This window comes from Trichomonascus vanleenenianus, assembly GCF_965637985.1.
Source record: "Trichomonascus vanleenenianus strain CLIB 3782 genome assembly, contig: TRVA0_048S, whole genome shotgun sequence".
Lineage (NCBI taxonomy): Eukaryota > Fungi > Ascomycota > Dipodascomycetes > Dipodascales > Trichomonascaceae > Blastobotrys > Blastobotrys vanleenenianus.
Window position 1 is genome coordinate 14,983 of NW_027481839.1, and position 14,758 is coordinate 29,740.

General features: G+C 48.5%; 8 protein-coding genes across 8 annotated transcripts; 5 read left to right on the plus strand and 3 right to left on the minus strand.

Annotated features, from left to right (window-relative positions):
- Positions 1–238: 238 nt before the first annotated feature.
- TRVA0_048S00254 (uncharacterized protein) lies at positions 239–1,969 on the plus strand (the record flags this gene model as incomplete). The annotated part of the gene is made up of 1 exon (XM_076686994.1): positions 239–1,969. One exon carries the CDS (start codon positions 239–241, stop codon positions 1,967–1,969), a length of 1,731 nt encoding a protein of 576 aa, XP_076538736.1.
- Positions 1,970–3,577: 1,608 nt separating this feature from the next.
- Positions 3,578–4,425, plus strand: TIF35 (translation initiation factor eIF3 core subunit g; the record flags this gene model as incomplete). The annotated part of the gene is made up of 2 exons (XM_076686995.1): positions 3,578–3,597; positions 3,651–4,425. 2 exons carry the CDS (start codon positions 3,578–3,580, stop codon positions 4,423–4,425), a joined length of 795 nt encoding a protein of 264 aa, XP_076538737.1.
- A 778-nt stretch (positions 4,426–5,203) lies between these two features.
- HXT15 (hexose transporter Hxt15p) lies at positions 5,204–6,757 on the plus strand (the record flags this gene model as incomplete). Its single annotated transcript, XM_076686996.1, has 1 exon — positions 5,204–6,757. The coding sequence occupies one exon, from the start codon at positions 5,204–5,206 to the stop codon at positions 6,755–6,757; it is 1,554 nt and encodes a 517-aa protein (XP_076538738.1).
- A 569-nt stretch (positions 6,758–7,326) lies between these two features.
- On the plus strand, positions 7,327–8,265 carry CTK2 (Ctk2p; the record flags this gene model as incomplete). The annotated part of the gene is made up of 1 exon (XM_076686997.1): positions 7,327–8,265. The coding sequence occupies one exon, from the start codon at positions 7,327–7,329 to the stop codon at positions 8,263–8,265; it is 939 nt and encodes a 312-aa protein (XP_076538739.1).
- Positions 8,266–8,599: 334 nt separating this feature from the next.
- On the minus strand, positions 8,600–9,586 carry BET4 (Rab geranylgeranyltransferase BET4; the record flags this gene model as incomplete). The annotated part of the gene is made up of 2 exons (XM_076686998.1): positions 8,600–9,538; positions 9,584–9,586. 2 exons carry the CDS (start codon positions 9,584–9,586, stop codon positions 8,600–8,602), a joined length of 942 nt encoding a protein of 313 aa, XP_076538740.1.
- A 139-nt stretch (positions 9,587–9,725) lies between these two features.
- MAD2 (spindle checkpoint protein MAD2) lies at positions 9,726–10,384 on the plus strand (the record flags this gene model as incomplete). Its single annotated transcript, XM_076686999.1, has 2 exons — positions 9,726–9,792; positions 9,849–10,384. The coding sequence occupies 2 exons, from the start codon at positions 9,726–9,728 to the stop codon at positions 10,382–10,384; spliced, it is 603 nt and encodes a 200-aa protein (XP_076538741.1).
- Positions 10,385–11,092: 708 nt separating this feature from the next.
- Positions 11,093–11,638, minus strand: TRVA0_048S00386 (uncharacterized protein; the record flags this gene model as incomplete). The annotated part of the gene is made up of 1 exon (XM_076687000.1): positions 11,093–11,638. One exon carries the CDS (start codon positions 11,636–11,638, stop codon positions 11,093–11,095), a length of 546 nt encoding a protein of 181 aa, XP_076538742.1.
- Positions 11,639–12,652: 1,014 nt separating this feature from the next.
- Positions 12,653–14,674, minus strand: KAR2 (Hsp70 family ATPase KAR2; the record flags this gene model as incomplete). The annotated part of the gene is made up of 1 exon (XM_076687001.1): positions 12,653–14,674. The coding sequence occupies one exon, from the start codon at positions 14,672–14,674 to the stop codon at positions 12,653–12,655; it is 2,022 nt and encodes a 673-aa protein (XP_076538743.1).
- Positions 14,675–14,758: the final 84 nt, after the last annotated feature.

A 14,758-nucleotide genomic window follows, 5' to 3' on the forward strand; every position in this document is an offset into this window, starting at 1 on the left:
TGTCCTGTCAATGCGTTGATGCGTGTACATCATGCGAAGCGGCGATGCTTAGCACTGCAACAGACTTTAAAAAATAAACAGCGTGCAAATAAAACAGCTCGGTACAATTATCTTACATCGGGCAGACGACTCTCGAGGTGATGCAACCCCTTATTCTTCAAGCCCTTTTCGCAGCCGACATGAAGGTATAAATTGAAATGCAGTTCTCATGAGACGATCAAAGTAGCCCGGTAAAAACATGGTTTCCAAGCTCTTTTGTGTTTCCCTTGCTCTTGCAGTTGCCAGTGCTCTCGGCCAGACATGCACTGCCAGTAGCTCCATTGTCAGTACCATGTTCTTCTTTAAGGCTGAATGCACGGCCTTTTTGGCGGAACTCAATGGCATTAGCTCCGGCCCTCTCGGGAGTGTGGCCAGTGATCAGGCAGCTGTTGTGAACTACTGGATAGCTAAAGTTGCCGCACTCTTTAGTACCGATTCAAATGAGTGCGATATCACGACTGTCATCGCCGATATCAATCAACTAGGTCCTTCTTTCGTTGGCATGGCGAATGCCTTCGTTAACAAGGCCAGTTATATTGCCGAAGCCGGTCTCACTTCACAAGCAGAGAGCGAGCTCGATAGTTTGGATTCCGCCATTGTGAATCTGATCAGGGCCGTTTACTCGGTTTACACGTGGCTGCCATGCGACGCCAATGGCCAGATATTTGATACGATGGATAGCATTACTGATGCCCTTGCTAGCGCCCAGGAGGTTTACGGCCTGTCTCCCAGCACTGCTCCAGCCAAGCCCGCAATCTGCTTCAGCACTTCAGCATCATCTACCATCTCATCCACTACCACTTCACCATCCACGCCGACTTCACCACCCACCACTTCCAAAAGTTTAACCTCACCGCCCAGCACGGCTTCAGTATCCAGTTCACTATCTAGTCCAACTTCACCATCTAGTCCAGCTTCACCAACTAGTCCAACTTCACCATCTAGTACAACTTCTCCATCTAGCCCAAGTTCCAGCCCATCATCATCTCCAACAACAGCTCCAACATCTATTCCAACAACAGCTCCAACATTAGCTCCAACATCAGCTCCAACATCAGCTCCAACATCAGCTCCAACTACAGCTCCAACATCAGCTCCAACTACAGCTCCAAGTTCTAGCCCAACATCAGCTCCAACTTCCAGCCCAACATCAGCTCCAACTACAGCTCCAAGTTCTAGCCCAACATCAGCTCCAACTTCCAGCCCAACATCAGCTCCCCCAACTTCCAGCCCAACATCAGCTCCAACATCAGCTCCAACATCAGCTCCAACATCAGCTCCAGCATCAGCCCCAACATCAGCTCCAGCATCAGCCCCAACATCAGCTCCAGCATCAGCCCCAACATCAGCTCCAGCATCAGCCCCAACATCAGCTCCAACATTAGCTCCAACATCAGCTCCCAGCCCAATATCATCTCCAACATCAGCTCCAACATCATCTCCAACAACAGCTCCAAGTTCTAGCCCAACATCAGGTCCAACATCAGGTCCAACATCAGGTCCAACATCAGGTCCAACATCAGGTCCAACATCAGGGCCAACATCAGGTCCAACATCAGGTCCAACATCAGGTCCAACATCAGGTCCAACATCAGGTCCAACATCATCTCCAACTACAGCTCCAACTTCCAGCCCAACATCATCTCCAACATCAGCTCCAACATCATCTCCAACAACAGTTCCAACATCTATTCCAACATCTTCATCCAGCCCAACTTCCAGCCCAATTTCACCAACTAACCCAACTTCACCATCGAATCCAACTTCACCAACTAACCCAACTTCATCGCATCGAACTACATCAAATCCAAATTCACCATCCAGCCCAATTTCAATCCCTAGTTCAACCTCTACTCCACTACCCTCCACCTCATCACCATCATCCGTGTGTGCGAAGAAACTAGTTAAACAGAGGAAGAGGGCTAGCTAGGTGGTGTAAATTACGTTGTGTTGAATTTTGGTAGTACCAATTGAACGTAATCGGTATAATGCAGACTCCTGGACAGCCTTTGGCCTTCAGTTCTTGATTTGGCCTCAGGATCCTACTCTCGCCTTTTTTATGACTGAGCCAAGCTAAAGGGCAAAATTCGCGCTCATCATGGAGAGAACTTCACCGCTGATGTCGATAACAACCTCAAGCTGAGTTTCAACAAGTTTGCAGTTGGGAAACAGCCTGGCCTTTTTTAATCAGATATTTTGCTCCAAGTGATATACTGGTACATCATTGGACTCTTTTCAGAGGCATATATAGTCAATTTTTCCATGTCGCGGTAAAAAAACTAAAATTTAGCAGGCTCAGACTCAGTTTGTTGAAAGAAAGTCCATGAATAACCACGGGGACTGCGGCTAAATTTGTAGCTCTTGTTCAAGGAGGCCTCAACTGTAGTTCGAAGCGTATATGTTGGAGGTAAGAAGATCTGGAGAACAAAATAGAAGAATGCCAGAAGAGTGTAAGAATAATTAAATACCGGTAAGAGATTACAAGATGAATGCAAGAAGAGTGTAAAAAGAAAAGCTAAGAATCAAGTAGGAAGAAGAATTAAAATAAGAGAATGCAAGAAGAATAAGAAGAAAAGAGCTGTGCTTACTACTTTTAATCTAACGGGCAAAGAATAAGAAAAAGTAAGAAGAAAAGAGTAGGAAAATGTGTCTAAGAAGATGTGCCCAAGAACAAGCGCCTATCAAGAGTTGAGTAAGAGCGTATGAAGAAAAGATTAAGAAGAAGCGCCTATGTATTATAGTATAGAGCCGATGGTGTATCTAATGTATTGTCTTGTTAATATCGCTAATTTTTTTCCCCGAACTACGGGGGTCTTGCATTCATGGGGGGACCAGTCCCCCCAAACCCCCCTGAAGCTCCGCTTCGCGGAGATCTCGTAGTACCCAGGTCAATAAGAGCAGTTGAACGTTCAGCCCCCCCCTTGGGGCTCCGCTTCGCGGAGATTTTTGTTGCGTCCTGTAACGCTTTGTAACGGGATTGTTGTAACAGGTTGGGAGTTTGTAACCGACGTAACGAAAAAGTTGTAACGGAGGAGGGGGGGGGGGGGTCTGGGGGCTGGCCCCCAGCTACGGGAGCTCGAGGGCTGGCCCTCGAAGACACTCTATTACTAGTACTAAATGTTGTTTGATACCTGAAGAGCAACGGTTTAAAATCAAGAATTGAGTTAGCAGAGACTAAGAACCACTGGTACTGTACCAAAAAAGTGCCTAACAAGAATAGAGTAAAGTCTCTCAAAAGACACTACGGACACGCTAAGAAGAGCTAAAAAAAACCTACCACCTACTAAATGTAAACCTTTGCAAAGCCCCGCAAATCTGCAAATAATAACCCCCCTAATCACTCGTACTACCGGTCCAACTTTGGATCGGTCGCGTTTCGATGGTAACGGGGAGATAGAGGTCTGATAAGTACTGAGAGTCGGGGGAGCCGGCGTATAATATATCCCACCTCAAACCTCCCAGAAACCGAAAAAAATGCGCGGTGGACCCCCAAGACGAAGGCGACCGCTGAAAAATTCACAGATCAGAACCAAAAAAAATGAGTGCTGCTGCAGTCAGGTAAGCAAATCCATCTAAGAGCTTCGAAGTAATCACTAACAAACCTTATACAGTAAATCGTGGGCGGATGAGGACGACGTTCCTCAGGTGGAGGTCATTGAGAACCCAGATAACACCAAGACCGTTATCACCTACCAGATAAACCCGGACACCGGGCGCAAGATGAAGATCACCAAGCGGATCCGTGAGGTGAAGACCCGCGAGCGGGTGGACCACAGTGTCGCTGAGCGAAAGAAGTGGGCCAAGTACGGCCTGGAGAAGGGCCAGGGCCCCGGCCCCAATGTCAACACAACCCAGGTCGAGCCGGACCAGCTGTTCAAGTTGGTCCAGCCCGAGAAGGTCAAGAAGGCTGAGCCTGAGCCGGTGGCTGCGGAACCATCTCAGGACGCCAACATTGTATGTCGATTGTGTGGTGGTGTGCATTTCACCTCGCGATGTCCATACAAGGCGACACTCGGCGCTCCCGAGGAGAAGGGAGGAGCTCCAGAGGAAGCGGAGGCTGCACCACAGACGGGAAGCGCCTACATTGCTCCACACAAGCGAGCTGGTGCTGTTCCGCGAGCGACTCTCGACAACGAGACGGAAAACACCACTCTGCGAGTGTCCAACCTGTCGGAGGACGTCATGGAGGAGGAGCTGCGCAGCCTATTCGCCCACTTTGGTCACGTCAACCGGTGCCATGTCGTCAAGGACCGGGACACTGGCAGGAACCGTGGCTTTGCGTTTGTCACGTTTGACATGCCTCGGGAGGCTGAGAATGCATGCAAGCGCCTCAACGGCTACGGTCTTGATAACCTGATCATGAGAGTCGAGTTCTCCAAAAAGTAAAAACCTCCGTTAGCTTTAATGTATTTTATTATATGCATACCAGACCTTTCTTTGCCAACTCTTGTCGGATTTTCGAGAGCCTGCCCTCGAGCTCCCGTAGTTGGGGGCTCTGCCCCCAAACCTCCTCGTTTTCTCTTTCGTTATACCAGTCAGACCTTCACGTAGTTCTCCTCATTGTTGCTCCTAGTTGACTGGTTCTCCTGTTGCTTTGAATGTTGCTTCCGCTTTGAATGGTATTCGTGCTTGCAATCCTGCTTGATGCAATCTTGTTTGAATGGTACTACTACTGAAAAGATGCTCTTACTTGAATAATACTCCTAAAATATACTTCTGCTACAATACTAGTCGTGCTTCTAATCCTGTTTGAATGGTACTCCTATTTGAAGATAATCCTACTTGAAGATAGTCCTACTTGAAGATAGCCTACTTGAAGATACTCCCACTTGAAGATATTCCCACTTGAATGCTATTCACTTGAATGCTACGCCTAGTTGAATATTATGAATGTGATTCCTACTTGAATGTTATTCCTACTTAAATGTTACTCCTACTTGAGCGATACTCTTAGTTGAGTATTATCCTCGAACTCCCGTGTGGTGGGTTGCCCCCAAATTCCCCGTCGTTCGTTATATCAACCAGATCTCCGCGAAGCGGAGCCCCAGGGGGTTTGGGGGACTGGTCCCCCAATTACAACGGGTGTGTAGCGATTCGAGCTCGCTGGGCTTCAAGGAGATTGTAGTAATCAAACTCTATATCGTCGCGATCGGTAGTAACGACCATGGTGTTTCCAGCTATTGCACAGATAAAAACAACCATGAAGAGTGGCCGGAGGTATCTTACAGGGCAATTGATATTCGCCGTGTGCGTGTTCGGTATCATGGGAGCGGCAAGAGGGCTGGACGAAGGGGTTATAAGCACTTCAGTGACCCAGGCCTCGTTCATCAAGGAGTTTGGACTCGATGACCCGACTCTGAGCCCAGCAGAAATCGCCAATATCCGCTCCAACATCGTCTGCATGGTGCAATTGGGCAGCATTGGTGGAGCCGTGCTGGCTTTCCTCGCAATTGATAAGATTGGGCGCGTGAGGAGCCTCCAGGCTTTGCTTGCTCTCTGGATCGTTGGCGTAGTTATCCAGCTTACAGCGTTTGGAAAGCTCGCGCAGCTATATGCAGGCAGGCTGATTGCCGGGTGCGGCATTGGCATGACCTCTGTTGTGTGTCCTGTTTATTTGGTGGAAGTCGCGCCAGGAATCTATCGCGGAGCCTGTACATGCGTGTATTCGGGGTCTGTCTACCTGGGAATAGCTCTCGGGAATTTTGCCAATTGGGGTACAGCAGTCCATATGAGCGCTACCCAACGCAGTCAGTGGGTTATTCCCATGTCGCTCCAGCTCGTGGTCAGCGGAATCGGCATAATTTGCTCGTTTTGTGTCCTCGAGAGCCCGCGGTGGCTCATTGAAGTTGGTGAAGACAGAGTAGGCATAGACACATTGGCAGCATTGCGAGGGTTCACCAGAGATCACGAGGTTGTAGCAATGGAAGCCGCCCAGATATACGGGCAGATCCACCGGGAGCACGAGGAGAGAAAGGCTTTGTCGACCAAGTGGCAGCTCCTCACGTCTCTAGTAGTTGTCCCATCTAATCTCTACCGGTTCATAATCGCCGTAATGATCCAGATACTCGCAGCCTGGTCGGGCGCCAATGCAGTGACGAACTACGCGCCCGAGATCTTCCAAATGGTTGGCATGAAAAAGCACACAACGCGCTTGTTTGCAACTTCCATGTACGCTGTAGCCAAGATAGTTGCATCGGTGTGTGCTGCTGCATTCATCATTGACTTTATGGGGCGCAAAAGAGCAGTGTACATTGGAATCACAACGCAAATGACCGGTCTTTTGTACATTGCCCTGTTTATGTATCTCAAGGCAGATGATGCACAGGCAGACATGGCGACCCATCGGGCTGCAATTGGTGCAACAGTAATGATTTACGTCGTCGGCATCGGGTGGGCAATTGGATGGAACTCGATTCAGTACCTTATGAACGCCGAGATCTTTCCTCTGTTAGTGCGTACAATTGCCTCGAGTATCATCATGGCTTTGCATTATGCCAATTTATACGGCTGTTCGAAAGCAATGTCGTCAATGATACTGTGGAGTCAATGGGGATGCATGTTATTCTTTGCCGTAGTATGCTTTGTGGGTCTGGTTTTCTGCTTCTTTTTCATTCCAGAGGTAGCAGGCATGGAATTGGAGAGTGTGGACAGAGTGTTCAATCTGCCATGGTATAAAATTGGTCGATATAAAGACACGAGTTCGTATAAAAGTACTTAGTCCTCGGTAGGATAACGCGGGTCGTAGAGAGCATTGTCTTTATCAGAGACGACACTAAAGGCCTTTTTAAACCCTCCAGTTGAATTACCTCGTTTAGAACTGGTTTGTAATAGCTTCATTGCGGGCTCTTCTCGTGGTTTTAATGAAGATGACACATCTTTTTTAATTTGCTGTTGTCGTTCGTTATGGACGTGGTCGTAGCTTGCCAGGTGCCTTTGGTAGTCTTCCGGGCGCAAATAGCTCTTCTCGCACAGTCCACATCTTAGAATATTCTCCATATTCGAACCAGCAGCTATCTACTTGAGTTAAAATATACGAAATACTTCAAAAGGCGTGGAGACGAAATGGCTGGTAATATCGTACGCTCTCGTTAGGCTTTTTAGTTACAGTAATTTTCGCCGCCGGTCGGGTTCGAAAACTCAACCTCTCCCACGCATTAACTGAAGTATCGATACCTTTAGGTACAGTTCCGTACCTTGATTTTACATATATATTGGATCAAAGTACCCGGATTTATATATATGGATCGAAGAGAGATCACGAATTAAGATCCCGCATATCTCAATAAAATGTCCCCGTCGACAACTCCCGGAAACGAAGATGGGCACCCGTCGTTGATCAAACTGTCCAGACCGTTCTTAACGACAGATCAAATCGAGTTCCTACGGACCAACTCAAACTCGCTAGCCGTTGATAGCCTCAAATGGCAAGCGTTTTCACAGCTGTGGGCTCTGGCCCGGGATTTCAAGTTCCCTATAAAGACCTTTGCTACATGCATGATTCTTTATAACCGCACGCTTCTGTTCAACAACCGGTTCCATTCCATGGAAACAGCACTGGCTTGCCTGTTTGTTGCATCTAAAATTGAAGACACCCCTAAAAAGACCAAAGAACTGCTACAATACGCGTATAACCGGCGTATTATTAGTCGCACCGACGACGAAAAGCGGCTGCAATTGCTGGGCTACGAACGTCAGATCCTCGAGACTACGGCGTTCGATTTCCGAATACGCAATCCCCACCAGTACGTTATAAAAATATGCAAAACCATTGACTGCAACTCAGCTCAGAGGAAGAGTTTGGCCAAGCTGGCGTGGGTCATTTCTACTGATGCTCTGTTGACTGATCTGCCTCTGAAGCAGCCGGCCCATACCATTGCAATTGCAGCCATAGTTCTGTCGGCTAAGGTGCAGAACATTGACATTTTCCCATTCGACTCGGATCGGTTCTATTCCACGCGGCTCAACGTCAACAGATCGCTTCTGGAGCTGTTGGATTTCTACATAAAGTCATTTGCAATGAGCATGTTAGGCAAGGAGTCGGTGGTTCGAATGGACTTGTTCTATGAGTTCCGCAAGGGAGTGGCTGGCGAGGTTTCGCAGGAAGAGGTTACACCTGATGGGTATATTGGGCTTGTCAGTCGAGATACGCGTCTCTCGGACAAGGGTACGGTGAGATACGTGCTAGACTGGGAATTAGACCACGTTAAGGACGAGCAGGTCTCATAAACTAATAACATATCATCAAAAAAGTTCCATGCACTCAACTAATATTACTTTATAAGTGTTGCACAAAGATTTTTCCACCCCAACGATTATTTATTACTTCAGCAAGGAGCATCTAGGGGGTTGGCCAGGGCGCCTGGAAGTATAACGTTTATGGGGGGACCAGTCCCCCCAAACCCCCCTGAGGCTCCGCTTCGCGGAGATCGTCTCGAGGCAATTATATCGCGTTGGTTGACGTTATGAATTAGGGGGATAACTCACACGTCCTCCGCGAAGCGGAGCTACGGGGGTCTGGGGGCTGGCCCCCAGGTAGTGTAAGTTCATGGAGTAACAAATATTATTTCATCATAGAATCATAAAGGGACTTGCGCAGAGGGTCAATTGACTTGAGTTTTTCCAGTTTCTCGTTAACCCCATCTGTCGCCCCGAGTTCCCGTTGGTACAAAGCAAGGAAAAACAAGCACCACTTATTATCTGGTTCGACCTCGTAGAGCTCAGAAATGGACTCAATTTCGCGTTTCAGCATCTCCGTCTTCTCTTCCTCGCTGAGCTGAGCAATTTCACCCGACAGCACCAACCATCGGTGGTATATCCATGAGCTCTGATCGTCGGGATCAGTGTAGAATGCATTGCGAACATACTCCAGCTCCTCCTTCAAGAACTTTTTGGGATCGTCGCCCGTTTCCTTGAGGTATCTCGGGATGAGCTTAGTTCGGTTGTGCCATGCAGAGAAGTTGGAGAAGTTGGCATTGATCTTCTTCTTCGTGTACTCGAGCTCCTCCTGGGTGTAAGACTTGCCCTTTGCAGCCTCAATGTTGGCAATAACGTACCGTCTATAGTGCCAGCCATGGAAGTTACGCGGGTCGAACTCGAGCATTTTGCTAACTAGCCCAAGCTCAATGTCCCAGTTTGGGCTCGATCCCGTATCCAAGCACCATCTGCGATGGTTCCAAATCCAATACGTCTTGGGAAACGCCTTCATCCTTTCGAAAGTGAATTCCAGCTCTTTATTCAGGGTCTCCTGGACACTACTCTCATCCATGCCTTCAAACTGCTTTTTGAGGATTTCACGCCGATAATTCCACACACTATAAGTCTCTGGGTTCCAATTCAGCAGAGTAGTGGTCAATTTCAACGCTTCATCATCGTAGGCCCCATTCTTCCTGCTGGTCAGGTACTGGTCTACGAGTTTGCGGTACTCTTGGATCTTATGTTTCTCGACCTCTTTCTTCCGGGCCGCTTGTTCTTCAGTAGTTCGTTTCTTCCTAACGTTATGCTACATTTATTAGCCTGTTTCCTATTATATTTATGGTTCTCTTACCATTGTTACTCGTTACTCGTTAATTAAGCTGGTCGTCGGTATGAGGTGGTGATGTGTAACGGTCTTCCGGATCGATATCAGGACACATTTTCAATCCGCCGTATCGTCGAATCGCGTCCTTCCTACGGTATAGAAAACACAAATGTCGGCACCTACGCGGTATAATCTGCCTCTCAAGGGCTCGTCAAAGCTTGTGGCAGAGTTTTTTGGTAAGTAGGCCCGAGTAGCACTCGTGAAGTGAGAGAATACTAACCTCCGTTACAAGAATATAGCATCAACTCGATCCTTTACCAGCGGGGGATATACCCTGCTGAGGACTTTACGACAGTTCGAAAGTACGACCTGAACATGCTGGTCACTATTGACAGTGAAGTCAAGGCATATATCAAGAAGATCATGGCGCAATTGCATCGGTGGCTCGTCAAGGGCAAGATCACCAAGCTCGTCATTGCAATCACTTCCAAGGAGACAGGGGAGACTGTGGAGCGGTGGGAGTTCGGCGTAGAGGTACTGGCACAGGAGCAGGGGCCCGAGGCCCCAGAGAAGCCACAGGAGGAGATTCAGAAGGAAATACAGTCGATTATTCGCCAGTTGACCGCGTCGGTGACATTCCTGCCTGAATTAGAAGGGAGATGCACATTCAATGTGCTTGTATATGCTGATGGAGACGCAGATGTGCCGCCTGAATGGGCAGATGGGGACCCAAGGATGGTAGAGAATGGAGAGGAGGTCAAGCTGAGGTCTTTCTCGACCCAATCGCATCGCATTGACACTATGGTTGCTTACAAACTTGGCGTGTAACCATTTATTACTTATATATTTGCACATATTCGATTCCTCACAAGGGTCTGGAGGGCTGGCCCCAGGTAACGAACCATAGCAATTCTAGTTCCCCCAACCCCCCCCCCCCTGGGGTACCGCTTCGCGCGATGGATTGCATCGCATTGACACCTGGGGGCCAGCCCCCAGACCCCCATGGCTCCGCTTCGCGGAGGAATTGGTATTATCATGGCTATAAGAATATCCATGTACATTGCATTTAGTTATTGGACTAGTCCCCCATAACGTATTCCGAAGTACAGCGATTATTCGGGCCCAGTCCATTGCCGGTAACTCCTTAGATACTTATATATCGATAGGAAAATACATCCGTGAAGCGGAGCTATAAGGATTTGGGGACTAGGCTCCAGGTATCTGGAAGGATACCAAATATAGGCACCAGTCCAATAGCTTATTTTACTCACTTACATATGTTTGCAATGCTCATGAGATAACCAATTCCTCCGCGCAGCGGAGCCACGGGGGTCTGGGTTGCCCCCAGGTTGCTGGAGGTGTAGAAGTGTAGCTCTGGCAGGATGATGCAGGACAGGATACAGTGCAGCGCGCATGAACTATGATAGCGCTCTGTAGTTGGTGATATAGACTTCAATGTAGTCTTCAAAAAGGGAGATGCAACTCGGTGATTGAGGTCGAAATAAGCATACAACACATTAGAATAATACAAGATAATTAGGCCGCAACCGGCTTCTTACAGGTTGGTGGCGATGTTGGAGTAGAGGCACCGGTGGTCGAAGTAGGACAGAGCACTGGTTCGATAAAAGATGTGCTGGCAGATAGGCCATAGATCTGCTGGGCGGTGGCCACGGCGCCAACGATACCGTCCAGCGCATCTACGGCTCCGCCAGCATATTTGCATCCAGGTAGCGAGCTGTAGACAGTGTTGACCAGTTGTACAGCGTTAGCGGTCATAAGCTTCAACATTGGATGGATGTAGCTATTATAGAAAGTGGCGTTAACGATAGCAGAGTAGTCGTTAACAAGGCTCTGAAGGGCAGAGACAAATGTTGGAGCAAAGTCACCAAGCAGGCCGATCAGGGTCATGAAGTCACAGTCGGTCAATGTACTCTCGGAGGAAGTAATAGCCTGATAAACCTCAGCCAACAGATTGTTCACACCCACCTCCGAACTAAGAATTTCAGCGCCATTATCAGCAATCCTCTCAAAATTGGCGATCTCCCTCTGAAGAGTTTTGGTGTTGGAAATCAAAATGTTCATGGAATTTACAATGCTCTGTCCATTGTCAGAAAGCGTGCACTGCTGGACTAAAGCACTTGTAACAGCAAAAGCGAGTAAAACAATGGAGAGTTTAAATATCATGATTTTTATGGGGCCTCTTATTTGATCTGATGTGGAGCCCAATGAGAATTGCTATCCTCTATATAACAAAAGCGAGGGGCTAATAGTGCCTCGGGCGTCATCGTTCACAGGATGCCAAGAAAATTGTGCCGATTTCTCTCATCTTTATCGTGTATTGCTGTACAGGATTGATCCAGACTTATACGCAGTGTACGCGGAGGACCAAGGTCAGCATTTTCGCGAAAAGCTCACTTTCTTTAACGGCGATTAATTCCTCAGTACATTAACTTTTTTAATCGTGCGGCGCTCTGAGTGCATCATTTGATATATATAGAGGCTAGTTGCATTACATGGTACTCTTCAGAGAGCATTACCAATGTTAGTCAATATGGATCTATCAGCCGTTGCATGCGACATATTGCCGCATAATGCATACGCAACGCACTGACAGGACCGTTACTATTGCAGACGCAGAGAAGGCTAGACTCTCTACTGAACAATTCTGTACCCCCTATTTTATTTGGCTCTGTGTGCATGGAATGCCGGTATCATACAGGAATTCAAAGGTCTATAAGAAAATGATGGACTAACATGGCGTGTGCTATGTAGGAGCGCTCGTTCTCAAGGTTACTAGAATGATGACATGCGATACTCGCCAGGAGGGGATTTTGTCAACGTTGCGCGACATAGTATCAGCCAATTGACATGAGACGTGTAACCCCCAATAGCTTATACAGCAAGAATTCCTCCGCGAAGCGGAGCGACGGAAGTCTGGGGGCTGGCCCCCAGGTAATGGAGTGCAGCAATTGCAAAAGAACTGTAGCAGGATGGCTTAGGATTGATTGTCAAAGCAAATAAAATTGAGGTACGTTAACATAAATAATAACAAATGAGTTTTACAAATCTACCCGTGTTAAAAAAAACACTGTTTTTTTACAACTCGTCGTGGTCCCATCCGCCAGAGGCATCTTCATCTTCCTCGTAGCCCTCGCCAGCTGGCTCGCCAGCACCGCCGTACAGCTTAGAAGTAATTGGGTAAGCAATAGAGCTGAGCTTCTCCTTCTGCTCGTCAATCTCCTCCTTGGTGGCCGAAGAGCCGTTCTCGTCGACCCACTCAATGGTCTCCTTGACGGCATCGAGCAAAGTCTCCTTATCGTCCTCGTCAATCTTGGCGCCTAGGCCGTTTGGATCGTTGACCTGGTTTCGCAGCGAGTGAGCGTAGTTCTCGAGCGAGTTTCGGGCCTCAATCTTATCTCGCAGAGCGCTGTCCTGCTCGGCGTACTTTTCAGCCTCCTCAACCATTCGCTCAATCTCCTCCTTGGAGAGTCGGCCCTTGTCGTTGGTGATGACAATCGAGTTGGACTTGCCGGTACCCTTGTCAGTGGCAGACACTTTGAGAATACCATTGGCGTCGAGCTCAAACACAACCTCAATCTGTGGAACGCCTCGTGGCGATGGTGGAATGCCATTGAGCTCAAACTTGCCCAGCAAATTGTTGTCCTTGGACAGGGTTCGCTCACCCTCGTAAACCTGGATCAATACGGTTGGCTGGTTGTCGACAGCGGTCGAGAAGATCTGCGACTTTCGGGTTGGAATGGCAGTGTTTCGGTTGATGAGCTTGGTCATGACACCACCAGAAGTCTCAATACCCAGAGTAAGCGCGTTAACGTCAAGCAAAACAATGTCGTCAACACCCTCTTCACCAGACAGGACACCGGCCTGCACAGCAGCACCGTAGGCGACAGCCTCATCAGGGTTAATGCCCTTGGAAGCCTTCTTGCCACCAAAGTAGTCCTCCAAGAGGGACTGGACCTTTGGAATTCGCGTAGAACCACCAACCAGCACAATATCGTCAATCTCGCTCTTCTTAACATCAGCATCCTTGAGCACCTGCTCGACTGGCTTCAGGGTTCGCTTGAAAAGGTCCATGTTGAGCTCCTCAAACTTGGCTCGGGTCAGAGTCTCCGAGAAGTCAATGCCATTGTAGAACGAGTCAATCTCGATTCGAGTCGACATTTGCGAAGACAGAGTTCGCTTAGCCTTCTCAACCTCTCGCTTGAGCTTGCTAATGGCCTTGGCGTTCTTGGAAATGTCTACATCGTGCTTCTTGTTGAACAGCTTGGTGAAGTGCTTAACAATTCGGTAGTCAAAGTCCTCACCACCCAAGTGGGTATCACCAGCAGTAGCCAAAACCTCAAAGACACCGCCTTCAATCGACAAAAGAGACACATCAAAGGTACCACCACCCAGATCATACACAATAATCTGTCGCTCACCATCGGTTCGGTCGAGACCGTACGCAATGGCGGCGGCAGTGGGCTCATTTACAATTCGCAGCACGTTAAGGCCGGCAATGGTACCAGCATCCTTGGTAGCCTGTCGCTGGGCGTCATTGAAGTACGCTGGGACAGTAACAACGGCATGGGTAACCTTCTTGCCCAGGTAGTCCTCGGCAATCTCCTTCATCTTGCCCAGAACCATGGCCGAGATCTCCTCAGGAGAGAACACCTTCTCTTCACCCGAGTAGTTCACCTTAACGGCAGGCTTGGCATCCCGGTTAATAACGGTAAATGGCAAGTGCTTGAGATCATTCTGGACAGACTTATCCTTGTACTTAAGGCCAATGAGTCGCTTAATGTCAAACACCGTGTTCTTCGTGTTAGACGACGCTTGGTTCTTAGCCGCGTCGCCAACAAGTCGCTCATCCTCGTTGAACGCAACATACGATGGGGTGATTCGGTTACCCTGGTCGTTGGCCAGGATCTCGACTTTGCCGCCCTTCATAACGCCGACACACGAGTAGGTCGTACCCAAATCAATGCCAATGACCGTGCCGTAGTTCTCGACATCGCTTTCCTCGGCCGAAGCCGTACCAGCTAGGAATGGCACGGCGAACAGCAGACAGGCATACACCAGCACTGTCCATGGAGACAGGAATCTAAACGATCGCGCCATGTTGATGGAATTAAGCGTGGTTGTTCAGGACAACTCAATGGTGGGTGGGTCCGAGGGCCTATTTAAACCCTTTTTTGGCGACGC